Source organism: Botryllus schlosseri, chromosome 14 (assembly GCF_051294905.1).
Source record: "Botryllus schlosseri isolate E-star chromosome 14, Bs_hap1, whole genome shotgun sequence".
Classification (NCBI taxonomy): domain Eukaryota; kingdom Metazoa; phylum Chordata; class Ascidiacea; order Stolidobranchia; family Styelidae; genus Botryllus; species Botryllus schlosseri.
Genome location: NC_137249.1, coordinates 8,776,646 through 8,802,855, shown reverse-complemented (window position 1 = coordinate 8,802,855; position 26,210 = coordinate 8,776,646). Strand labels below are relative to the sequence as shown.

Genomic DNA, 26,210 nt, shown 5'->3' with positions numbered 1-26,210 from the left:
AGAAATTTGGTTAAATATAGGGCAAAATCCTACTGAGATACAGAAAATCAGCATTGATCTAACGCTCCGGGAGCTATTTCGGGATCTGAGCCCGAAAGCTGTCAACCGACCACGAAGTGGGAAAACTTTTTCCCTTCGGTATTGCAAGTCTGAAAATGTTGAAAAAGTGTCCTCTTTTCAGATTTCCAAAATGTGGTAACCCTATTATACAGGCCTCCTCAAATTACGGAATCCGCTCATCTGCGATACATATACTGCTGCGATATCAGAGGTTCATTGAGATTAACTTGATGATGATAGGGCACGTTCTATTAGGTATGATTGGGAGCGTATTGTTCACGGTAGTTCTTACGATAACAAGTTTCGAGATTGCACGTTGCTATTATGTTGCTTGCTATGTGCATATTTCTATGTAACAAATAGGTGCACCGATCTCTCCAAAAACGATCGTCAATATCGTCAGGTCATATCTGTTTTATACGTTGACCTTATATATAGCCAACAGGAATATACATCCCTTGTAGCCAATGATATATATCTTTCCTATACCATATCATTAGGGCGATTTTTTTAAAATCAGGTATAGTACAACGAAAGATAAATTCCTACATTCTCGGGTAGAAAGTGTCTGTCCTGTAGCTTGCCAAAAATGGAAAAAGAACGTTCAACATCAGCAGTTGTTGTTGACTGACAACACTGAACTTGTGCGTAGCCTACACTGCTGGTGACAAACCGTGTTGCTTCATTCTGGCAATGGTGTCTCTGCTGTCTACATCACAATTTTTCATCATGCTCTTCTTGATATAAGAACCATGCAATGCCCACGCAGTCTTGCTTCAGTTGGGATATTGCGGTACGTTGAGCGCAACACCATGTTAACCTGTTTGCTTCATTTGAATGTTTATGATCCACAATGAGCAGACGATGGGTAGGCCTACAAACTGAGCTACAAGCCGTCAAATGACAAATGATAAGACAGTGCAAAATCTACGATACAAACGAAATACAGGTTGCAAAAAAATTTCAACGTTGGAAACAATTTGACATTTTTTGTCCTGACGCTACAATTTTGACTTATTTTACATGTCACAAAAATCGCCCTACATATCAAGGAAAAGACGCACAACACGGAATTCATATAGTGCTCTACTATAATGACACCAATTTCTGAAATATACTGTAGGTGAGCAGTGAAATGAGGATTCTAATCACGAGATTGGCCCAACCTACCAGTCCCATGTGTTGCTAAAAGCCAGAATTTGGCTGCCCAGATTTTGCGATCCTCCAACAAATTGTATATAAAGAATAAACTACTTGGCGAAAGGGTCTGGACAAGAACACCGTACGATTACCCATTATGCATAATCAATAGGCCTACACAAGCCTTAACCGAGTTGCCTTTTCATTTAATATTTGCAACTTTATTGTCGGATTTAGAGATCAAACCTATTTACTGATAAATAATGGTTCAAACGAATTGCGTCTCATGTATACAATACAGAGCATTTGGAGTGCTCGGGGCTCATGTGTGTGGACGACTGTATGTGGCGTATTACGTGTTCTCGTATAAGTGTCATGATATGGATATTGGTCTAGGTACTGGCGCGAATTTGATAAGCTGTTGTAGTCCTTAGCAACAGCTGGAAATCATGTTTTAGGTCGCTGCTGTACTCTATGAGCTATATATACTGACCTGTATACTTCATCCTATCTTTGACTTCGTAAGGGCAAGAATATATCATGTTTATGACAGGATCTTTTCTTCTCGTCTGACTACGCGCCTGATTCAAAACGTCGCAATCTTCTCGTCTGGAAATTCTGGACAATGCTCAATTGTGTATAGCTACTATAACTGAAGCACTTTGAAGTAGTTTGAAATCAATATACGAAGCATATGATGATGTATTGCGGAGGCATGCGATCGGGATTTCGCTCAGGAGTGAGACAGAGAAAATGCCGCCAAATACGTATAGCAAACTCAGAAAAAGATTGTTCTACCGGAAAGAATGCTGCCTTTGCGTAGCAACGATAGTGTTCTTTGTATTATATGTTTACTCGAGGAAAAGCACCGGAGAACCAACATACTCCGAACATCAGCCAGATTACGATGCATATTTTCCCGGCTCGGACAAGTTAGGCATTGGTGAGGTCGGTGCTCCCCGAAATCGTGATCGTGGGTCGACTACAGCAATGCCAGAGTATATCGGAAAAGGTATGTCTGTCCCGATATATATGATACGAAAGCAGTAGTAGCGGAAAAATAATATGGTATTTTTACGTAAGACGAGGCGTCGCTGAAGTTTCTAATAGTGGCCGATTGGGGAGGACAGTCCGAACCACCGTACGTGACTGATGTTGAGCGCAATCTCGCTTACGCGTTAGGAGAATTCGCACGGAGGTACGAAGCTCGCTTTGTTATGTCACTGGGGGACAATTTTTGCGATGAAGGCGTGACAGATGTTGAAGACAGTAGATTTCAGGTAAGTTGGTTTGCTTCGCATCAACCTTGTAGAGAAAAGTATTAATATTATGACCTCGATCCTTTGATACCGGTTCTAACACATACCACGTTGTACAATGTATATTGTACATGAACTGGTGATGTCCTCTGAATTGAGATTTCGATGGCTGTTTATCATGCGTACTTCAGCATGGTATTGCAATTCAGCTGCTGCAGATCGATGGTGTAACGGACCGCCCGCGAATGAAGATGTAATCTTGCTCGTTTTCAGGATACTTTTGAAGACGTATTCACTGCTCCAGCTCTTCGTCGCCCATGGTACATCATTGCCGGCAACGATGATTACAAAGGGAATGTATCCGCTCAAATTGAATATACAAAAAAATCGAGGTGTGCTCTTGTTCCGTTAAATTAGAACCTTAATTACGAATATATCGATGGTATACGAAAGATGTTGACCGAGTGAAGCAATAAAATCATTCAAAATGTGAAGTAGCCGCTTAAAAGAGGGAAACCCCTGAACTGCATAAAAGATTTGATTTCACATCTGACGGCATTGACGAAAGTTGACTTGAAATTAGACTATATTTCATTAATATTGCTAATATTATGGTCGAATTCCCTAGGTAATATATCGCCGCACATTTGAAAAGAAACGCCAAATCAGATTGCGGTCCCTTAAATTTGTCCGTATATGATCTCCAGCGACAATTCTTGGACAGCGGTCGGAAACCATTGTCTTAGAATTAGATATACGTTAATTCCGAGAGCAACACGCAATAGCATAGTATGCGCTATAGTTGGAGTCACTCGGTGAGTTGTCAGTATATATATACACTATATGTCAGGGGTGGGCACGGGCACACCTGCTTCATGCGCGAGCCGCATATCAAAAATCTTGCCTTTAAAATCGCCACATCACGAAAATTCAAAAATACGAATTCATGACGTCACAATGAAATATAGGCTATAGAATGTAGTTTTTAATGTGTGGTGATGATAAGGTGGGTTGCAAGGTGTTTGAAACCAGGCTGATATGGCGTCTAAGCAGTGCGGAGCTGTTCCTTCAAGCGCCGATGACAATTTAAGGAATGATCTCGACGAGATTTACCATTCCAAGCTCTGCAGTTATTGCTAGCCTTTACAATACAAATGGAAGAGCCTATTCACCATTGCTGGCCAGGAAATAATAGTGACCTGCGCTGGCGTACTTAATATAATCAAGTTCATTGTTGAATGCGATGATTTATCATTGGTAGATTACCCTGACCACCATCATTGTTGCGGGTGAAACGCTTCTGTGAACTCGATTCGAGAGTTCAATTACAAATTTCTAACCCTGTAATGCCACCTTCCCCTAAATTTTACAAGTCTTGCGTAAACCACAAGGAAAGAAACAACAGGAAAGCAATACGCATATTGTTAATACGCGATAAAGTGATTCAATTTATAGTTATTATTATTTATAATCGGGTGCAATGGCGAAACGCATGTGCAATGTGCATAGTGAAATATTTAAAGAGCCGCAATCAAAGGCTGAACGAGCCGCTGTTTGCCCACCCCTGCTATATACTATAGGGTTACCAACCGTCCTCCTTTAGGAGGATTTGTCCTCCTTTTTCGGGGTTTTGAAAATGTCCTCCGAGGACGCATTTTACTCCAGTATTGCAAGTCTAAAAAGTTTAAAAAAGCGTCCTCCTTTGCCGATTTCAAAATATGGTAACCCTAATATAATATATACAGCAAAGCTCAATATGCGCGAGCACAGAAATCCACAATGATAGTAGCAATCAAAGTATGTTATCCCCTGTGTTCGCTACCATTGGCAATATGTTATACGGACGCAAAAGTTGTTACGACGCCACCGCTTCATCATGAAAACATTGTGCCTACACTTGTATCATACAAGGCTGTATTCGCGAGTAGGTAATGAAACTCATATTTCGGTCGGGCTATATAAATTTGAGAGGCGCTGGGTCACCCCATATAGGTTTTGTAACACGCGTGTCAGGGATTGCCGACCCCTCCTAAGGTCTAAACTTCTTCAATGTATAGCTATTGGAACAAAATCTTCATGCAACTTTCTAGGCGATGGTTCTTCGAGAAGGAATACTATAAACTTTCGTTCGAACTACCGTCTTATCGGAACATGACCATCGACATTTTAATGATCGACACCGTCCAGCTTTGCGGTCCTATCCCCCAAGGAAAATATCAACCGATTGCCCCCGAAGATGAGGAAAAAGCTGAGAAGCAGTGGAAATGGATTGAGAAAAAGTTAAAAACTTCGTCGTAAGATTGAAATTGCTATATTTAGGTTCAGACATGCAGCAAGGAATCACTTATTCCTAATCAATCTCAAGCCGATTCACTGGAATTGACAATCGCGCTGTATTTGTGTTAAATACACTTTATACCTGTATGACAATAACAATTGCGGGACGGTTTAGCTTGGTTGTATTAATTAGACTAATGACTTACTCATTAACGTTTTTCCATATATTATGCCACAAATTTAGCCAAAGTGCAAGCGCCTTCTAGATATATGAGCCGGTATTTTATTGGATAATAGTTTTGAACCGATCGTTAATGATGTAGGATAACCTAATATAGGTAAGTACCTATAGGTACTTAGGTAGGTACCGGAAATGAGTCGATACGATTTTCAAAGCTGGTCCAAATGTAAATTCAGATTTCATTTCGTATCATGTCTAAATCCACGTCCATATACGATATTGACTGATTTTTTCGTCGCCTAGAAATTGAAAATGAATATAAAATCAGTGTTCCAGTTCTAATCCGAATCGAAATTTGAAAAACTCTCAAGTTCTTAAAACTCTTAAGTTCCAAATTCGATCAAATTCGTCAAATCAGAATTTTTTAAATGCAAAACCTGATCCATGGAAAATCTCATTGCTCATCTTTGTTAGGTACCTAGTTTACCATGCCTGGCCTATAATATAACCTTATGGATTTAATGCGTTTGGTTTAGAAACGCAATCGTCTAATAATTAAAGAGATTCCCATGATGGCGACGCAATTTTCATGTATTCTGTAGGGCAAGCTATTTACTGGTTGCGGGACATTACCCTGTGTTTTCCGGAGGAAGTCACGGATCCACGTTGTGCCTGAAAAGGCGATTGAAGCCTCTCCTGGAAGCCTACCACGTGTCGGCCTACTTTTCCGGTCATGATCACAGCGCTCAGCATTACAGAGGACCAGATACAAAAGGAATAAGTTATTTCATCACAGGAGCAACGCACCCGCGAGACGACAAACCGCAGCACCTGGATGGAGTAATCGAGTCTAGTCAGTTCTACTGGACTGCAAGCCTTGACAAGACTGTTGGCGCATTTACTTACTGTGACGTCCGAAAAGACTTTTTGTCAGTAGCTTTCATCAGCACAAAGCAAAAGGCATTATATTTCGCGACGGTGCCACCTCGTTCGAGCAAATTTAAGCGCAAGAAGACATAGATTCCGGAGTAGTTGTTCTCGATTTTTTCCAATCATATCTAGTCAATTGGCAAGTCGTATCTTCGAAGATATATTGGCATTGGGTATCAATGATTGGTTAAGTTTACGCGGCGGTAGGGTGTTCCGATCGCTGCTAAGCTGTTGTTCGTGATGGTATACATGCGCAAACGATCAATGTACGATAGGGTTGCCATACGTCCGGAATTTCCCGGACATGTCCGAAATTTCACTGTAAAAACTGCGTCAAAGAGGAAATTCTAAAATATGCCTAAATGTACGGTATTTTGAAGGCTTGAAGTAGGCTCGATTTTTTTTCGTAAATCAACATTAACAATATTATTTTCAAGCAGGTAGATGCCACATGAGCTTTTTTAGTGTATCGTACATTTTTTATAATAGAGACCATCGCAACCGCAAAAAATGCAACCAAAATTAAACAAAAATAAACATCATTGACTGACATAAGTTTATTAGTGATCGCAATTATAAGATGACGGTATATTCCTAGAGTTAGATTAGGCCGTTTGAATGCTTTAGTCAAAGACACTGAATCTAAACCTGGGGGTTCTTTGCCTTTACTCTGGGGATCGCGAAGATGTTGGGCGTAATCAGCTTCCACAATAGGCCGTGAGTATAAATCTGGGCAAGTTGACCTATTTTAGTAATCTGCTTATCAATTTTTGAGATAGGCCGAGGAACATTGTCAGATTCGAAATGCGATCACGACCATAAAAAAGTTTTTTTAGTCAGCGCCACAAAATTCAAATAAAAAGTGATTGAACGGGATTCGAGCGAAGGTGATGGCCTTTTTTATTAGTCAACTCCACATATTTTCCAGCAAAAATAGCAAAATCGGCTGTTTTCAGTCTTGTTCAAATAACATTTCTGATTTGGTAAAAGTGTCATCCTTTCCCGATTCCAAAATATGGTAACCCGACCTAACATTATAGATGTGAGGCACACGGCCGATGGGCGGGATACGGCTCGCCAGGCGATTTCATCGGGCCCGTGAAGAAATCTGTTGCAGACCCTACCAATGACCAAATGAGAATACAATACAAATACAGCAATCACCATCAGAGCTCTCATTAGATATGGCCCAATTCAAGACCTATGTTCCGCTCCACTTCTGTACACACTAGACAGGCAAAGTTTTGCTAGTGGACGTCATATAGGCACTGGGCAGGCAATGTGTTCATACCTCGTTGTAACACCCGCTAGTAGGCGCTAAAGAGTGTCCGGAATTGGAGCCTCGAAAATATGGTAACCCTAATGTACGACTACATATAAGAAGCGCGGATATTAGATCGAGACAACATAATTTCTCTTGCGTGCCTGCATTTTTGGTATACTTCTACTTGCAATGAACTATATTACTGTCGCGAAACTATCTGATCTGATGTGGGATAGCCAACACTAGCCTGTCCAGTGCCCAAATATGAAATTAATATAATTCCATCATTTTCCCTGCTTGTTATGGTGCTGCTGCATCGACAGGTGATAATTTTAATGTATTTACAATGACAATATTCCAAACACACAAACTGCTGAATTCACATCATGTATGAGAATATTCCTGTGGAATAGATTACTCGGCAGTGGCTTCGTCAATGTTTTCCTCCATCCCCTGATCGTCAGGTATGCCGGGTATTACGGTGAAGCGAATCGGGGAAGATTCTTCCGTGCTGGAGCTAGTTGCTGTAAAATACATTCGTATCATTCTTCGTTATCAAGTAATGAAATTGGTTGCTGTGATTTCTGCATCACGAATTTTTGATACACATTTCTAGGCAGAATATCATTTCCAATACCTCTGCTAATACTTACTAATCGACGCGTAGCCCACTCAAGTTTTGGACGTCGTAAATTACCCGTAATTCGCACATCAGGTCGAAAGTAAAACTTCATAGATAATCCTTTGATTCTTTACCCACCGATGCCAATAATTAGTCCGAGTAATATTGCCAGCAGAAGAACAGCCAGTATCGACCCCAATATAAAGGCCACACATTTTTTCCGCGTCATCGGTTCGTCGTCCGTGTCCTGTCCGACGTACTTCCAAATCAATTTTGGAACGACGCAATAGGATGTACCAAGTCCTTCCAACAGACTGCGCCTTCTCTTTGTACTGAAACATACAGAGAAAATTCTATTCCATAGGAAAATAGCAATAATTAGATGGTAAAAATTCCTCTCATTTTATAGCATCTATGCCGTAATATTATTGATTCTCAACGACTGCAATCCCGTGCATGCCAGGAATTCCTTTTTACTAACAAACGTAGAAATACCAAATGTCGCCTTACTGTACTATGGGTGCTTTGCCATAAACTTTATTAATCCGTTTTAGTATCGATAGAAACCAAATACCGAGCCTTACCTGTTTTTGGTCCAGATTTCACTGTGGTTTGAAAAACTTGTTTTCTCGAAGCTGTCTTCTTTCTACATGCAGGTACAGACATTATAATGAGTGTATGGTTTAGGCCTACATATTGTTAAGATGACATTTGCCATAGACTGAAAATGTCATCAATATTGTCCGGTTAATTCAACATTAACAGAGCATAGAGAGGCCACTAAACCGACAAGTTGAAATCGTTCGGAGATTGGCAACAAAATATCCGCACCTAAGCCCCAGGATGTTTTACGGCTTCTAATTATCTCGTTGCAATAATTAAAACAGTTAAAACTTGTCATAAATATGGAGCAGCACGATAAACATGAAGAATTCCATCTATATGTATTTCGAAAGACATCAAAATGTTTAACTTTTTCGACAAAAATTTCGATCGGATTAAATAACAATATATACTAAGCAATATAGGCCTACCTCGTGAATATACCCATCGGATATTTCTGAAATCGTACCGTCGTCCTATTAAATAATAAGCGGTCTTGTTAGGATATGTAAATAATGCGAGATAGTTTTTCGGTTAATTTTACCTTCTCAGACACCTGCTGTTTGCAATTAGCGGAACCAGAGCCCGCGCTATCTGATCTCTTTTTACCAGTAGTTACTATGACGTCATCGTCTTCGAGATTTATATCCTCTGTGAAACGTCTGCTTCGATCTTGCGACACACAGCTTATCGAATCTATGTCGTCCTTTTCAATTGGACTATCACTCTTTCTCCCAAATATATTGAACCTCCAGCGCTGCGGGTAGCAAGAAAATAATAGTGTTGATTCGAGTATACTTTGGAGACAGAGAGATAGTTTTTATTGACTAAAAATTACATTGAAAAAATAAAATACATGTTACAGCGATACGATCCTTAGGGATCATCCAGTCAGCTGCATCGATGGAGTACAAAATCGTCTTTTAATAGAGTCTCGCGTCAAGAATAAATTAAAACAAGGTAGAACAGCGGTGAGTTGGAACAACAACAACAGAGTAACAGGCAACAATAATAAAGAAGTAACGAAAGAATGAAATACAATAAAAACAAAATATAAATAGAAGATGAATAAATGTACAGAGTTGTCAGTTCACATTCTAGCGAAAAAAAAAACAATTTAGCAACGTAAGATTACCAAATCCAATAAACGGCAATTACAATGCAAATCTAACTATAACTTCTATAAGTCATGAGTAAATGAGATTCAAATTCGTGGCAAAAGGCTGAAAAGGACCATTCCTTCATGGATAATGGAATGTCATTCCATATTTTTTGTCAATGATATATGATTGATCTGCGGCACTTACTATTCGTGACACGAGAAATAAATAAATTCTTGGAAGTCGAAGACCGAGTACGGTGTGTATGTACGACACTAGATGGCGTGAACATTTCACTAAACAAACTTGAGAGATCACTTCGATCATACCATGGAAAACTGAATTCAGTTTTCCATGATCATACTTATACATCAACTTAGCAACCTCTAGAGTGCAAAGATCCTTTACTTTCAAGATGTTCACGGATTTATATTTGGGGGAGAGTCGTTCCCGTTCTTTCATACAACTGATGTATCTAATTGCTAAATATTTGAGTACTGCAATTTTCGAATAGTAGGCTACGTTTTGCAGCTTAGTCCCCAGAAGACTATGCCGTAACTGAGCTGACTATGGAAAAGTGAGAAATATAAATTTCTAAGCACAGGTCTTGGGAGTGTGTCTTACACGAGAAAAAATTCCTACAACTAAAATCCAGTATATATTTTAATGGTTCGATACGATTGATGTCTTCGAGTACCGAAATTATGCTCACCTTGCCACTAAGAAATAGATTACGAACGGGAATCATCTTTTCAATATATTCTTCTCGCGATGCGAGTGTAGAAATCTTATCAGCATTCATAACATTACAGTGCGGACAATGTGCACCGTTGCTATTATGAGTTCAAGTTTTTTCATTAGCATAGTGTTCTCACTATGGATTACTAAACTACCGTGTAGGTTAGTAATCTATAGTCCTAACTGCGTGTGTCTCGCCATTGTGTTCTACAATGGTATGGACACAAGCAAATCTCACGACTCACTGCGATTGGTCCACGTCACATTTTCCCTTTGGCTAAAGGCAATTTGACGGTAATTTTTGTCCGGCTTGCCGAACGCAAAATTTGATAAAATTGATATCAATCGAAAGCTCCAGCGGTGCTGATTGTGATAATATAAATTTTATTCTGCTCGTGGTCCTGGAACCCCAAGAATCCCCCTCCCCCCAAAAAGAAATCATCCTCGAATGTTGCATTGTAACGGAGTTTGGTATTGTGACTCACTCTCACTCTCGTGCGCACTTGCTCCTGAGCTGCTCAAACGGCATTCTATGATTTTATAACAAATAATGAAAGAGTTAGTCACCGTAAATACTATTTTATTCAAATCCAAATTTTTCTACTGCAATAACTTCGCTTCAACTGGTTGGAATTGAGCCAAATTTGGTGTGCATCGTCTCTACTGACAGCCTAACAACGCATTGTAACTTCATTACATCCAGGGATATCTAGATATCCAAGATTAAATCTGGTTCTCTCTGCTAAAAGAATGGACTTGACACTCTGATGTTGGTTAATGAAGCTATTGAGTATGACGCACACGCTGGCCGGGGAATGGAACATTTGAATCGCTGTTGCAAAAGCCCTGATATTGTAGCGGTATCAAATTGTATTCTAGGATATATTCTAATGGGACAATAACTTTATTTTACATAATTTTGTCAATGATATCTCCATATTTCTGCTAGTATAGTGCCTTGCCACGCCAATTTTACATGTCATGAGCTATAGTGTTGTGATACCCAAATAATCCCGTATATAGTTCACATTCCGCCTTCGATGATTAGGCAACCTACATCGCTGATATATGACACAAATAAATTAGTGATGAAATTGGTTCATAAGGGCTGTTCAACTGGACGATTTCATCCAAAATAATCAGAACATTATTCGCCGGAAAATTTCCACGCATAAAAAATAGAATATTATCTGCGTGGTTGGGCAACTGCGAAAGTATGGAACAAGTATCAAATGTGATATGGAAGAATGTTGCTATGATGGTATGGAAAATTGTAAGTATGGTATGGAACGATTAAGGCGGGTATGGAGTATGATAATTTGCCATTCCATATCATACCATACCATGCCCTGCTCACGGAGCCTATGATTATGTATACTCGAATCGAGTCGAAGCTAGATACTCAATTCGCGATCGAATCACCCAGGTATTCGCTACTATTGCAACTATAGAATGTAAACATGGAATGGCAACGACCGATTTTGCAGCTTCGTTCCGCTATGCTGAGGCTATATTCAGAATTGTTTTTGCGTAAGCGACTGTAGGATTTCTGGCAAATCGAAAGTTATCTTCCAGAGCGCAGAATTTACTGAATCTGGTCTTGATCGAAAGCTACTGTCGTTCCGATTTCGAAAATTTAAATTTAAATATGATCGGGCACTGATCCACCTCGAATACGCCCTTCAAGTCTGAAATATCGGCATTGTCCGAACAATCGGAGAGCCGCAACGGGTCATTGTTTTTCCATCATATCTATTATGATGACGATGTATACAGAAAGGTTCATATAACGTTGAAGCAATCTGATTTTCTGATATACTCGCAGCTTTTGTCGACTATACTCGCTATAAATGTTAAAAACATTGGGGCACTTTCACGATAGTCTCGGATATAATCGGGATACATTCACTTATAGCAGGGGTCGGGAACCTTTTTTTAGACAAAAAGAGCCATATAGACCCTAAATTTTCAATCGTATTTCCCAAAGAGCCATACATCGAGGTCAACTGTTACGTCACAATTGGAAATTCATGACGTCACTGATGCACGAAATCAATGTTTACTATACATGGGATTCCTTGTAATATTCCTTGCGCAATATTTTCTGCGTTAACACTGATGTGATCTTGTAACGACCGCACTAATCAAGCCGACTGCCTCACATTTGCGCGTCCGACATAATTAAAAACGACATATAGAGCATGGGACTTTGAAAGCTACATATTTTTGATTTCCGTTAGCGTTAGAGAGTCGTATCATATTTTTTGAAACTCAAGGCTATTAAGATACGCATTTTAAAGCAAAAACAACAATAGTACAATAGTAAACAACAGTAAACGTGTGAATTAACTGCACAAGTGCACATTCTTCAGTAACACGGCGTTCCGTGGAATCCGCGCAGCACGCGCGAGGGCAGACATACCTGAGTTTGTTCTACTGGCAGTGACGCGCTGTTCAATCAGTTGCTCTAAGTCGGGAAAAAACTTCAGTGGCGGAGACCATTGTTAACAGATATCATTTGTTTAACTTTACCTCTCAATTCTCAAATTCTTCGGCGGTAACAAACGTTGCGCTACAACCCTACATTTCAACGGCGTTGCGACCAAATCACCTAACAATCCGGATTTTTGATGATGACTATATTTGTAGTTGGATTTGTAGTTAGGAATGTCGCTTCCAAGGGAGCCTATTCCTCGTCGATGATTCGGAAGACAGTGTCGATTTAAAACTGCTTCGTCATAAAAGCGTCGCCAATTCGCTTTTCTCTCTGATTAATCGGAAGTAGGCTACCGTGCAATCCAAGATTTCCAGGTGTGCGAGGTATAGGGTGCGGCGCATGGCTGCCTATGCGCGCCTGAAAAACTTGGATTGCGCGATGCCCTAATTAAACAGAATGAAATTAATCACATTTGGATTTTGCAGCTACACACCATTAGAGAATAAAATCTTATTATATTTGAAGGGTAAATTAACAATTATCCTCCGGCAATATTTGACATAACTTCAAAGATTTTGAAAAGGGCCTAAAATCCCTTGATGGGCCACTTTTTAGCCCTATAAAGACTGGTCTCAGCTAACACAAGCATAATAGTTACGATCCATTATGAAAATTTACAAAAAAAATCAGCAATATTGTAAAATAAGAAGCGAGTCAAGTGACAAATCAGGAAATTATCGAAGAGCCATATTAAATTATTAAAAGATACATATATGGCAATTCTTTTACGATACACGCTATTACTTATATGCTATAGGCGACAGCAGAGTTGCAATTTGCACCCGCACAATACGTGGGTGGTACAGTTCCGTTGATGGTAATGGGATCAATCGATGTCGTAGTTCATTAAAGATACAGTTAGTATTGCTACATAGCCTGTTGTGATTTACCGTGCTCGTCGATTCCTCTCCATCTCCTGTCCGGCAGCCACTATCCCTTTCCGACTCGGAGGCAAACTGAATACGATAAATTGAACCGTCAATAGTATAAAGCAGTAACTAAAATTCAAGAGTACCAACTTCTTCTCCCTCGTTCTTATCAACGCTGCTTATCCTCTTTCTTGATCTTCGAAATACTGCGTTCTTATATGTTACAAAAAAGTATAGGCTATATTACTGTATATATGAATATCAGAATTTTCATATCGTAATCATAAGACCAACGATTGACACCAATTCATACTAGCATCGCGTCGCAAAAGGCGAGCTTACCCTCGCTTCCCACGCCAATTGCATATGCGTGTCCATGTCCACGAATTTTCTAAATTTGTATTGACTTCGTTACAATTTCTCGTATTTGCTGGATTCATGCAATAGAAGTCTGCTAATATATGATCCAATGAATCCATTGAGCATATGCCGCATAATGATAGCTCATAGCAGTGCGTTATTACTAGCACAACTTGTACGTTGCCAAATGCGCTACACGCGTTATTACGGTTTGCAGTACTGAAACTGTAATAACTATAGGGCAGCATTTAAAACAAAAATCAATGTGAATCAAACATGTTTAAAACAAGGCCCTTATTTAAAGCATGTTTTTTATTGTTTTTGTTTTGTTTTTTATTAAGCCATGACGTCACGAATATTCAATTGTGCCGTCATAATGATTCGACATTGACAATTGAAAATATAGGGGAAATATAGATCCTGTGACGAAATATCTGTACTAAAACTGTTGAACCGACTATTTTGAGGGTTCCAACCATCCCATATCAATATACGTCGGTTAGATCGGGTCGTAAGTGTCCGTATAGGCTCATACAACATGTTTTGTGGGAAGTATTTACAAAATTCTTGAAAAAACTTGAAATAACACAATTTTTTTAAAGGCCTTTGTTTAAAACACTGTTCACAAGTGTTTTAACACAGCGTTTGTCTTAAATGCAACGCTAGTAATAACATGCTACCACCACATAATGACTCGTTCAATTAGAAATATGTATTGAACTGCGATGAAGAGTCGCCTTGTGCCACCATTAAGATATACCTTGAACGATTCAATGACAGCATGTTTCATATTTTTCTCGGGAGATTTTGGTTTACTCGGGTTATCAGCTTCAGGCATTGAGGCAACGACAACGACGCTTTCCTTTGACGCGCGCATGTTGGCGAAGAGATTCCTCATGGAATCGACGGTGCGTCTGAATATGGTTCTATCACCCGCTTCAGGAGCATCTTCTCACGACAAAAACAGTTAATTCTGACCGACGCTAGCTTTATACAATTCCATATACCTGACTGGGAAATTTTGCTCGAATTTTGTCTCGGGATACGTAATCCGACGCCTGGAACATCAAGTTTCACACTCTGTCGTACAAAAAGACGGATTTACAATCTCTGTACTGTCTTTCGGAGTTGGTAATACCTACAGGAAACCTATATCACCAGCGAACAAATAACAAACTAATGTGATGCTGAGAGGCTGGCTAACAATATATAAACAGTGCATGTGCACGAGCAATGAGCATTGAGCAAACCTTTCGACGGTCTTGTTCTGCATACATCGTGATGCCATTTTCTGAGCTCTCATCAGACAGTCTCTGTGCGAATGCAAAATACTAAGTAAATCTGCTTCTATGAAAACTGCATCCCTGACCCATCCCACACAATTTATTATCTTGTTCAACATTATTGGGTGGTTATCGGTGGTAATAACCATAGTCTCAAGTATAATCCTTGTGTAATACAGTTAAAGCGGTCGTAAATTTCACAATGGAAAACACTCACACTTTGCTGGTAATAGCATCCACTTCCTGACTGTCTTTTACGTTGGATGTCATCGTAAAGTTGTGAATGGGTATACGCAGGAGAAGACTCGTAATCGTTTATGTCATCCACCAGATCAGAGGAAGATATGCAATCACGTAATTGCGGAGAGTCAAACGCAGGGACACTTTTGTTGTAGTGCCTCGTTTGGGAGCCATGACTCGAACCAAGGTGGTACGGACTGTCATTGGTAATGGCGCTTTCTAATTGAAGTTCTGGCAGACATTCGTTGCTTGGCCCAAGCAAAGCATCCATACAGACAGAAATAGAATGGCTTCGCCGTATTGATAGCTCAAAATTGTCCTTGAGTCTTTCCTGTTGGAATTTCAACTGAATTTTATCACAATTGACTTGAAAGAATACGCAATGCATCGATTTAATATGGAGCTCAAGCTGAAGCTAAGTCCAGATTTGTGCTATACACTTTCTATCGGTATCGGTGCTCAATGGACTCTAGGGCACGTGTTTTCATATCCAATAGTTCAGGAATTCATAGTATAACTAAGTTTTGTTTCCGTTCTTCAGCCCAAAAGGAGCGATACCCAGAACATGAAACGAAACAGGTTGGAATTATGCCGATTTCTATTTTCCAGCGCGATAATAATAAGGTTATAAGTAGATAGCGTCATTCTTTGTCATATACGAAATAACAGGTAAGTTTTCGAAATCAATGGTCTAGGAAGCACATGGTGCATCGCAGGGATGTACGATCAGGGGAGGCAAGTGAGGCAGTACCTGACCTGTCGTCAATATATGTAAATGGAAATTGCGAAACCCTTCCGTCATTATTGGTATTTTACTACAGATGTTCATGAATTGATAATTTTTTTACCTTTTTACACCTAAAATACGCAATTTCAATATTTATTCAATAGGACGAAAAGAGAGACGACGCTCAGACCAGCCAGCCGCACTTATGATAGCGCAAGTCGTCATAAACCACCCAGAAATCAGAATGAATGCATAACAACTGGCATTAAACGAATGCTATTAGCGCACTGATTTCGAAGATGCAGCAATTCATATCGTAATGAAACCAGGACCTCCTCAAAATAACCAAGGAATGTGGAATTCGGCTTTGTTACGTACAATGACAGTCCAGTGAAACAATGCAAGGTGACGCAAAAAAAATCGAACGCACCTATAACAATCCGAGAATCGCGATGCAGTGAAACATTGCACTATCGGCTGTGGGATTTGCAAACTGACGGTATATAGCATGAATTGTAAAGTTGTGACAGCCAATATGTAGTGCAGACCAGATACCTTCTCTGACTGATGTAGCCTAGCTGCTGTGTATTTCCATACCTATACCTTCAATTACGATATATAGGCTATAGTACCTTCTTACGTGTAACCTACGTGCGAAGAATTCCGGTGAGATATGAAATAACTAGTAATCGATTGAACAACCTACCCTTTTTAGTTTATATATTTGTAAATCTGAATATAAATGGGTCATAAAAACGTCACTGGTTAATGTATCATCACCGTTGTTGTTCTAGGGGAGTTTGCTGACGTCTTAGTGATTGTGACGTCACCAACTAATCCGTGATGGCCTGATTTGGTAAAGTGAGGTTATCACGATGAAGTGTGAAATAATTTAAAAAATGGAAGTAAGCGTACTCACTGTCACAGAAACCGAGGAATCTTGAAGCTTTTCCACGGAGTCACGACTGCGTGGTCTCTTCTTTTTTAATTCCAAAACTCCAGCCGTGTTGCATTCACTAAATTCATTGTGTCCACAATTATTATCTTAAGTGTCCCGCAACGTGTTGCGTACGCATCTCAGCATATTGCACATTGTATTGAACCAGTTAACCTGTATTGGTTTTGAAAAGCCTGTCTCTGTGTGTCCCTGTTACAATATAATATCTGTGCCGCAATGCATTTCTACGAGGAAACGCAGGGTAGGCGCAGGGAACATTTACGCTAATCTGCCAGCCAGCGGGACCCCAAATTTTCTCTCAGTAATAAAAACAAAAAAATACGATACACACCTAGCTACACCTCTAATATGTTACTATAGACTACTGGTACACAAAATGAACTGTGTCAATAGCGTGTTAAAAGAACAAAACCAATACAAAATTATTTTCATATCAAACGAAAATATTATAATTAGGGGTATTTTCTTTTGACATGTCAAAAAAAGTCAAAATTTTGTCGAAATTGTAGCGTTAGGTCAAAAAAAGTCAAATTGTTTACAAATTCCAAAATTTATTTGCAACCTATATGCATTTTGTTTGTATCGTAAATGTTTGCACTGTCGGTGAACTTATCATTTGACATTTTGCCGCTTGTGGCCTACTATCGGCCTACTTTTGCATACGGCCCATTGTCTGCTGAATCGTAAACATGCAAATGAAATAAATAGGTTGACATGGTGTTATGCTCAACCGACCACAATATCCTAACTGAAGCAAGACGTTGGCATTGCATGATTCTTATATCAAGAAGCACATGATGAAAAATTGTGATGTTGACACCATTATCAGAATGAAGCAACACGGTGTGTCACCAGCAGTGTACGCACAACTTCAGTGTTTTCAGCCAACAACTGCTGCTGTTGATCGTTCTTCATCCATTCTTGGCAAGATATACTTAGTAAGGACAGACACTTTCCACACGACAATGTAGGAAAGTATCTTTCGTTGTACTAATACAAATTTTAATTATTTCTACCATAATACGTGATATAACTACTGAAATTCGTCATAGGGCCAGATTTCGTTAAAATCAAGTTTTTTCATGCAAATATTTGTCAGTTTTTGAGTCAGAAAAGTGTTTTCATGCGTATACGCATGCCTTGACCTCCAGGTAACACCTACGGCATACTGGCTCATGGCCCTGGATTATCGGGAACGCCAGTTAAGAACCACTTACCTGTTGTAAAATACGTATATAGTTTACAAGCGGGCATGCACACGAGACTATACCCCACGTAAAGTTTTAGTGAGCTGCTTCATCAGATATTTAGAAATACAGTTAAAAATGATTACTTCGTGAGAATCTCGTTAGTTTCGGATCTTCTACTGCTCACGCCGGATGACCTGGTATTGCTTTGGGTAGAGACTCTTGATTTAAAGTGCTGTCTTTCTTCATTTTGTGTGCTGGTGTTTTTCGAAAGAGGTTTATTTTGCCGTTCGTTGGGATCACAATTTTCCACACCGTCTCCAACCAATTCACAGACGCTATCGATTTTGGATGACTGAAATGATGGCAAGAAGACTTGTGAATTTCAGAGCGCTGGATATTTCCATTCAAAAACAGATGGGCCACACCTTGATAGGTTCGTTTTCACGCCCACCACTATGGCCGTTACTTTCAAGTGATATTATTGAGTCGTTCGAAGCTTGTGAAGTACCCCCCTTTCGTGTCTGACGAAAATGAATCTTCAGTTGCAAAAATGTTCGCCTATTGCTTACAAAAGTCAAGGTATTTACCCGATAGCCGTTACCCTCTTGCGATTGTGAATCGGGTTTTCGGTCAGAGCTTTGTGGAGCAGATATTCTGCTGAATGATGTCTCCAGAGGCATGCCACCCATTGATCGTAGATAAGTTGCGGTGTCCTGATCAATTTTAACGGTTTATGAGTTTATCTTAGGGTGCGGAATTTCCTATCTTGAACATTAAATGCATAAATATATTTTAGAGGAATCTAATGACCACGGGGCTTAAATGATTAATATGCTATAGATTTTTATTCGGAAGCGATGGATTATATCAGCTTCATACCTGATCTAAATCGATTTCCAGATATTCTTCTGGGAGCGCTGATGATATTAAATCCAAACCAGGGTTCTTGATGATGTATACGGATGGTCGTTCGTCCTGTTCTGTGACTGGCTTAGGATCCTGACATACAGCGATAAAGATTAATTTACAACGCCAATCTAATCCTGCGAAGCAGAGATGCTGACTATTTTGCAAAACTATACTCCAAGTCGTTTCGACACCATTCTATCGTAATATTTCGGTGTATTGGTCAAATGAAATTTTTAATAAATAAACTGAACTAGACTACTATCGGTAGATAGAGAAAGCTTGTTGGGTTTCTTACATCAATTTTGGAATCGATTTCTTCGTTGAGCTCCGATAATTGATTTCTTATGGCGTTAATCTTTTCCTTGATGGATGGCGTTATGTAACAGGAATCGGTATTGTTGTGAGAAATGTCTGATGTCATAGCGACGTCTTCATCCGTGACACCAGGCGGTATCTAAATATCAGTGGTGGCTAATTGTCTTTATGGTTACGCGTGGCAGAGATCCATCAACAGGGAGTTTAGAATTGAAAGAAAACGGTTTTGAAGACTATGTGACCAGATTAGGGTCGCGTCGGGATTTATGATTATATTGTAGCTGGATTTGAACATGAAATTTATCATAGCCTAATTTTCGATTTTTATGCGACTTTTGAACAAATTTAAGCCATCACCGGATTTGCAAATATTAAATCCGCGAATTTCTGACACGTAAGTAGATCTGGTAGAAGCACTGAAATCTCCAGAAACTATTGTGATGATGGAAAGTATATTTCCAATAGTAAATTACATCACAGATAGCCTATATTTAGACATCGAAACCGGCAAACATTCCTTCACTTATATACCCATGAAAGATAGTTTCTTTGGATATGTCTTTCCGTATGCTTAATTGCTTATATGCACAATGCACATGATCATGATGACGTGGACAAACATAAAAAGCATTAACCTGTAAGCTTTCTTCGTCCATTTCATACTGGACTGGACTTGAGTCTTCATCTCGTAAATGATCACTGAGCTAGGATGAAACATAGGATGTGCAAATTACGAGTGGTATAAGTATCAGTGTAACAGTAGAAAGAAGTGATAATATAAACGTCCATATAATATTTGGTCTTCACAACATATGCTGATTGCTGATGTACACGCTGCGCACCAGCTAAAATGGCAACCATTGGCAAATAGCAACAATTTTCCCATGAAAATTGTCTAGCTTAAGTACGCGGTGTCGTCTCACACAAAAGAATGAAATCAGCCATTATTATGTACCGCCACCAATATGATTAACTAGCTTCAGCTACCACAGCTATCTGAAGTGCAGCACTTGAATGTTTCAAATACCCGAGCCTTTAGGCTTTGAAGTGCCGTTCAAGTCGTTTTCAACTCCACAATACATGCTGTTTACGATCTACATGTACCATCCACGTATTTGACTACATATTGGCTTGGTTAAGAACGTACGATAACCTGCTTCGAGTGGTCTTTCTTGGCTCGTTCAACGGTACTATGTTCAGTAGATTGAACTGGCGAACTTCTGCGTGTTTCCGTAGGAATGGAGGGCTCTTGGAATACGCAAAGTCCTTCCGTGTTTTGAGCACTTGGAATGTCTCCACGATTATTTTCGTTGAGCTGATGTGAGCTCGTGATTAACTCCGCAACTTCCGCATTAGGCGAATTTGCTTGATTAGCGACAAGGTTCATATGACTATGTGAAAAGCTTCTTTCGGGCTGTAAAGTACAACATCCCTGCGACTGTTGCGAATTGGAGACGTATTGTTCTCTATCATGTGTGGGCTTATGGGGGTCTGTGGTTGATTGATCATCAAGAGTGTCCACAGTACTACTGCGAGACTCGGACAAACTATATTCAATATTTGTTGCAACCGTCGATCTGTCCTTGACGGACAGTGCATCGTTGCATTTCGGTACATTCGTCTCTTTACCGTTACGCCGGGTTGAAATGTGATTCTCTATTCGCGAATCGATTCCTAGTGTCATACTAGACGACACGCGCGACTCCAATCGCGCGACTGCAACCACATTAGGCCATTCATGTTTCAAAACCTTCTTGTCGGCTACTGCGTTCTTTGATACAGTGAGATCTGCAGTTGAACGGATGTCTGTTTGGAGATTGATGGTTGCATTTTGAGACTGTTCGAGTGAACAGTTTTTCTCCGAACCGTCCGAACCATCACTGATTTCAATTGCGGGAGGAGTTTTTGTAGCTGAAGACTCTTCTGCAATGCCATTCTGAGTGGTCGGCCGAATAGAAATTCCGGTATTTTCAGCCCATGTCTGTCGTTCGAAGCTCTCGCTGTCGCAATTCTCCTGAGATGTGATGATTTCTACTATTCGTCCTTGAGCCACGGACGAATCCTTCATAAACAGTGAATTACCGTGATGTTATTGATGGATGCAGGACTGCAAAACTCGATGCTTTGTACTTACCAGCTGTGTTCCATCAATGGACTTTTCCTTTGCGAGAGCAATCTGTAAATGTTTGCTATCGGGCTGCGGAGACGGATATTCGGGCGATGGCCTATCTTCAGAAGAGATTACTGTCCCTGGTTTTTCAGCAGCCGGTTTCTGATTCTGCTCGCAGTTCGGATCAGACACCGGTGCCTGCGAAACACGACTGATCGATTCGTTACGGGGTGAGGGCGATCGGGATTTCTTGGCCTGAATTTTCATTAGCTTGTCATGCTTTATGTCAACCTCGATATTTCCATGGCAAGCGAGAAAACTCGGCTCAGGTTGTGTTTGAACATCATCAATCAGTTTACTTTCTACATGAGTCTTCGTTACTTGGTCTGGCCGATCACTTGATGCACTCCGGCGGTTGGAAAAGGCACGAAAACGCGGTGTATTCAAGAGACGGTCCGATCTTTGCGACGATACAATTATGTCGCCATCAGCACTGCCTGAGAATTGACGGGGAGCATTTTGCGTTCTAATTTCTTCAACGTGATCTGATTGGTGGAATACTTCATCCTCGACCTTCACGGTAAACAAACACAAATACAATTGACACAACGAATCACGCCGAATTTTTGCCCAATGTTATCACCGCTGAGAAACTGTTGTCTTGTGAACCTCTTCCCTCTTCAACGCCGATGAATTGGGCTAGTACTGTGCGCTTCGTCTGCGATAAGGATTGTGTCGCATTAAATATTATATTGGCGCACTACCTATACATTTTCTCCAGCATAGGTCAACCTAATATTCAGTCGCGCGGGTGAATTGAATATGAGTGCATTGTCCATATTCAAGTCCAACGCAGCGTTCTTTATTCAGACCAAACTCACTTTTGACGTAATAATTGAATCCTCGTGCCAGATCTCAGCTGTTTGGAGGCCAAGATTTGATCCGTCGCGGCCAGCGAAAAACGACGTTAGCATATTTTCGGCTACTAGAACCTAAATATTTTGACGGTCGTAAATGGCCTATTGTCTTCTTATATTGCGATCAGATTACCCTTTCTTCTTGGGAGAAATCGTGCATTGAATACGTCGATCTGTGGCTGTCGGTAGTGACTGCACGCGGACGCCGGTATTCAAATGGCGTGCATAAATCTCCCCTTCCGGTTGTTTCTTTACCATTCCAATATCGCAGTGGCTTACTATTAATCCTCCTAATCTCCGGAAAATTCTGTGACTGCAAATATGTTGAACGTTGAAATCGCCCTATGAGAATTGAATGAATTATTTACTCTCTGCAACATCAAAATATGTCTTTGCCTTCTCCGCAGAATCGCTAAAGCTACGGTCAGGATTTATGTGCTCATGAATCCTCTTCATAATAAAATCTACAAAAGTCATGCCTTCCGTTCTTCTCTTCCGGTGTCCCTTTTATGCTCCCAAGGTGAAATTTCGTGTCGATTTTGACAGTTTGGAGGATAAGATCTATCTCCGAAATGGGAATTTTCAAATCTGGTTTGGTCTTGGTAGTAAATCGCAGATTTCGGCGGATAGTGTCCATGTCGCGACCAAGTATTGCGACTTGAGCTGCCATTAGAATCCGGAAGAGAATTGCGATGCTGGAATTTCATAATGTTCATGATATACGATATTGAAAGTCCATTGCCTTGAAATGTCCCACTTTGGTAACGAGAATCAATACAATCTAGTAGCCAGATAAACAACTAGTTAGTTGTAAGATACTTCAGAAGTCATTCTCACATCAAATTGACAACGTTGCCTTGAACTTCTGGAAGACGTTTTCATTGGGTAACTCGATCGCCCGGTTACTGCTCGCTTTTGTTTATCGTCCACTTTTTTCCATCGATCGTAAAACACATTTTTAAGATCCTTTTTGCATAGTCATACAGAAGTGTGCATTCAAGTAAATTTCAATTCAATAACAAATACTTACCTCTCGAAGTCTTTGGCGTGATTGCAGTCGAGATAGCGCCCTCGATTCGATATTTTCCGCAGTATTGTCTAACGGCGATACCGCCGAAGATATTCCGCTCTCTATGGTCTGAACGAGTAAAAGTGCAACATTTCTTGATGGGCCTTGGGTTTGTTATAGAGTTACGGGATATTGGTGAGAATACTCACATCTGCCACATCGGATGTTGGCGTGCTATCAGCTCTTTTGGAAACTTTCTGCCAGTTCCAGTTGAGCGAAGTCAGGTGCTAGATGAGAAATGCATTCAATTCGACCTGGCCTATTTACAATAGCATCTCTCATCAGGATTACCCTTTCGTTCCGCTCCATGAAAAACGTGTCTAGATTTTCCCTGATCCCGGTTAATTTGTAAGTGGAATCTGATTGACGTCCAAAATTGAAACCCTATCATACATGAAATTTATAGTTATATATATATCAAATTCAATCTTTATGGATGCAACGGAGGATGTGTCGGCTAAGCGATCAAATCTCAAATAATGAGGAATAATCGACAAATCGTCGTGTCTTTTAACACCCAGCACACATAACAAGAACTTTCGTACGATTAAAATTATAATATTCTCTGCAGTCTGCACATATACTACGATCTTCGAATATTATCTAATAAAAACTATTAATCAAACGGAAAGTATTTCAATTGTCACCACGGCAAGATTTGTCGCGTGCATAATAGGCCTAAAATACCAAATCCCTATATATAAATATAAAAGCCCAAGAAATGGCCTCTTCATTCCTCTTTCACCCTCAACTGCCTAAACATTCATACGCAATTATTTCGGTATTTTAAACTCGAAGTGTATATACCTCTTTTCATTACTATTGATAGACATAAACCTGTTTGCGTTTCCATAATATTTTGTTTCAAACTGAATAAAATATTACCGAAGCCGGCGAACTTTTTACGTTTAAAATAATTATCGCTGTCACGTTGATGAATTTAGAGAATTTTTCTTATACCATTTCAATTTCGCCAATTTAGTCAATTGGCATACATATTTTATTTGGATGAAATCCGAAATCATTTCAAACTAACAATTTCCATTGGACCCGATACCTTTCCTAACTCATCAATATTCAGATACTTTCGCTACCGTCTGATCGACGTTAAAAAAAGGTAATTTACACGCGTAGTTTATATGTACCACCAACGATTATTCCAAACGAATTGAACATTGGTCAGAGTAGATTTATAGATAAGCTCACCATGGATTCATGATTTTCAGCTTCTGTAGCCTGAAATCGATATAAATGTATTCCAATTCCAAACTGACAAATAATTATTTAGATCTTACCATTTGTTTTGATTCAGGAAGGCTGTTCCCAATCTACACAGTATTCGAATGTGATAACATATATTCCCAAAAGTGCTGTAGAGTTTATATTTCCTATATATACTGCATTAATATTACTCAGCTGCTAATATTAAATATTAGCATTATTTTCCACAGATGACCATATGTGCGTAACTATACGTGTAGGCAAGCTACAGTCAGCGATATTTCCACATTGATGCCAGTATGGGAAATGAAATATGTTTTTGAAGTTTGCAGCTCTAGCGTTTTAATATTTCAATAAGCTCCTGCAAACACAGAATACGCGGGTACCCTAATCACTTGAACGATATAAATAAATATGCATAAATCTTTGAGTCATATAAATTCTAGAAATGAAGTATAGACTATACTCCCCTTTCCTCAATGCTACCAGAACGCCTGCTATTAGATTGTAGACGTGTTTTCGTAGTTGCAATAATGATTTCGAATACGGTGATCTAATCTCTAGCTTATAGATCGACTGAAACATATGAGCGTAAGTCCTTCGCGGCAATATAGTTGTTCTCTGCCGGACGAATTACCCGTCACTAAAATACTTTCTCTCCAAGTACACTTAAACGAATTGTTTCTGGTACTCGTCTCACACGTTCCCGTTGGTGAAAGCGTATAGATGACAAAACAAATGTTTCTTTTCTACGTTTACCGCAGACATCAATAAACGATTACTCGCCTCCTGCATATGGAATCGCGAACTTGAAGTTCCTCTGTCATACTTTGCAGCGACTGTAATTAATGTGATAGACATCGAAGTAGCGATAAAAGTCAGAATAAATTGATAATTCTTAATTTGTTAATCCTAGTTAATTTGATAATTTGGCAAAGCGGCGAAGAAGGCTAGATACTTTTAGATGCAGACCATCGTGGAAACCAATCGTCCAAATCTTACTTGTAGCTTCATCAACAACAACAACAACAATACAAACAACAATACCCAATGACATCCCCGTTTGCTACTCTGATGATCCACAATGCAAAAACCATAGCCGCTCAAAAATGGACAATGCATTGGACGTTGCATAAGCATTGGCTTCACTCGGAAGCACACGACTCACTATCCAGACATGGGACGATTACTTCACATCACACGATTACGATTACAGCAAAATCTCACGAAAAAGTAGTCAGGATTATTCACTGTTAAGCTTTGTTTTTCTTCAATTTTGACTTGGACACATATTGGAAGACTATACATAACAATTGCGGTGAGAATGCCTCATGAGATAACAATTTCCTTTCTGTGACGTCATTTGCTCTT

The 26,210-nt window shown here is 39.8% G+C and overlaps 2 protein-coding genes across 7 annotated transcripts; one reads left to right on the top strand and one right to left on the bottom strand.

Moving 5' to 3' along the window:
* Positions 1-1,840: 1,840 nt before the first annotated feature.
* Positions 1,841-8,367, top strand: LOC145456121 (tartrate-resistant acid phosphatase type 5-like). The gene is made up of 5 exons (XM_080334180.1): positions 1,841-2,212; positions 2,284-2,480; positions 2,733-2,851; positions 4,550-4,753; positions 5,520-8,367. The coding sequence occupies exons 1-5, from the start codon at positions 1,954-1,956 to the stop codon at positions 5,935-5,937; spliced, it is 1,197 nt and encodes a 398-aa protein (XP_080190306.1). The 5' UTR covers positions 1,841-1,953; the 3' UTR covers positions 5,938-8,367.
* Positions 7,430-25,725, bottom strand: LOC145456119 (uncharacterized). 6 transcript variants are annotated; one of them, XM_080334172.1, is made up of 30 exons: positions 24,914-25,725; positions 24,825-24,854; positions 23,910-24,002; positions 23,768-23,845; positions 23,580-23,687; positions 23,387-23,515; positions 23,029-23,244; positions 22,683-22,862; positions 22,514-22,624; positions 22,276-22,350; positions 21,657-22,205; positions 20,676-21,584; positions 20,158-20,226; positions 19,503-19,661; positions 19,178-19,297; positions 18,886-19,011; positions 18,724-18,819; positions 18,442-18,650; positions 17,070-17,166; positions 15,401-15,754; positions 15,151-15,213; positions 14,908-14,980; positions 14,661-14,848; positions 13,691-13,753; positions 13,562-13,627; positions 8,881-9,093; positions 8,768-8,812; positions 8,318-8,379; positions 7,872-8,065; positions 7,430-7,635 (listed from the first exon to the last, which is right to left on the bottom strand). In XM_080334172.1, exons 1-30 carry the CDS (start codon positions 24,914-24,916, stop codon positions 7,526-7,528), a joined length of 4,788 nt encoding a protein of 1,595 aa, XP_080190298.1. In that variant the 5' UTR covers positions 24,917-25,725; the 3' UTR covers positions 7,430-7,525. The 6 variants fall into 6 exon arrangements, with proteins under 6 accessions (XP_080190298.1, XP_080190300.1, XP_080190301.1 ...); XM_080334174.1 differs by lacking the exon at positions 24,825-24,854; XM_080334175.1 differs by lacking the exon at positions 23,387-23,515 and having other exon boundaries at positions 24,914-25,724.
* Positions 25,726-26,210: the final 485 nt, after the last annotated feature.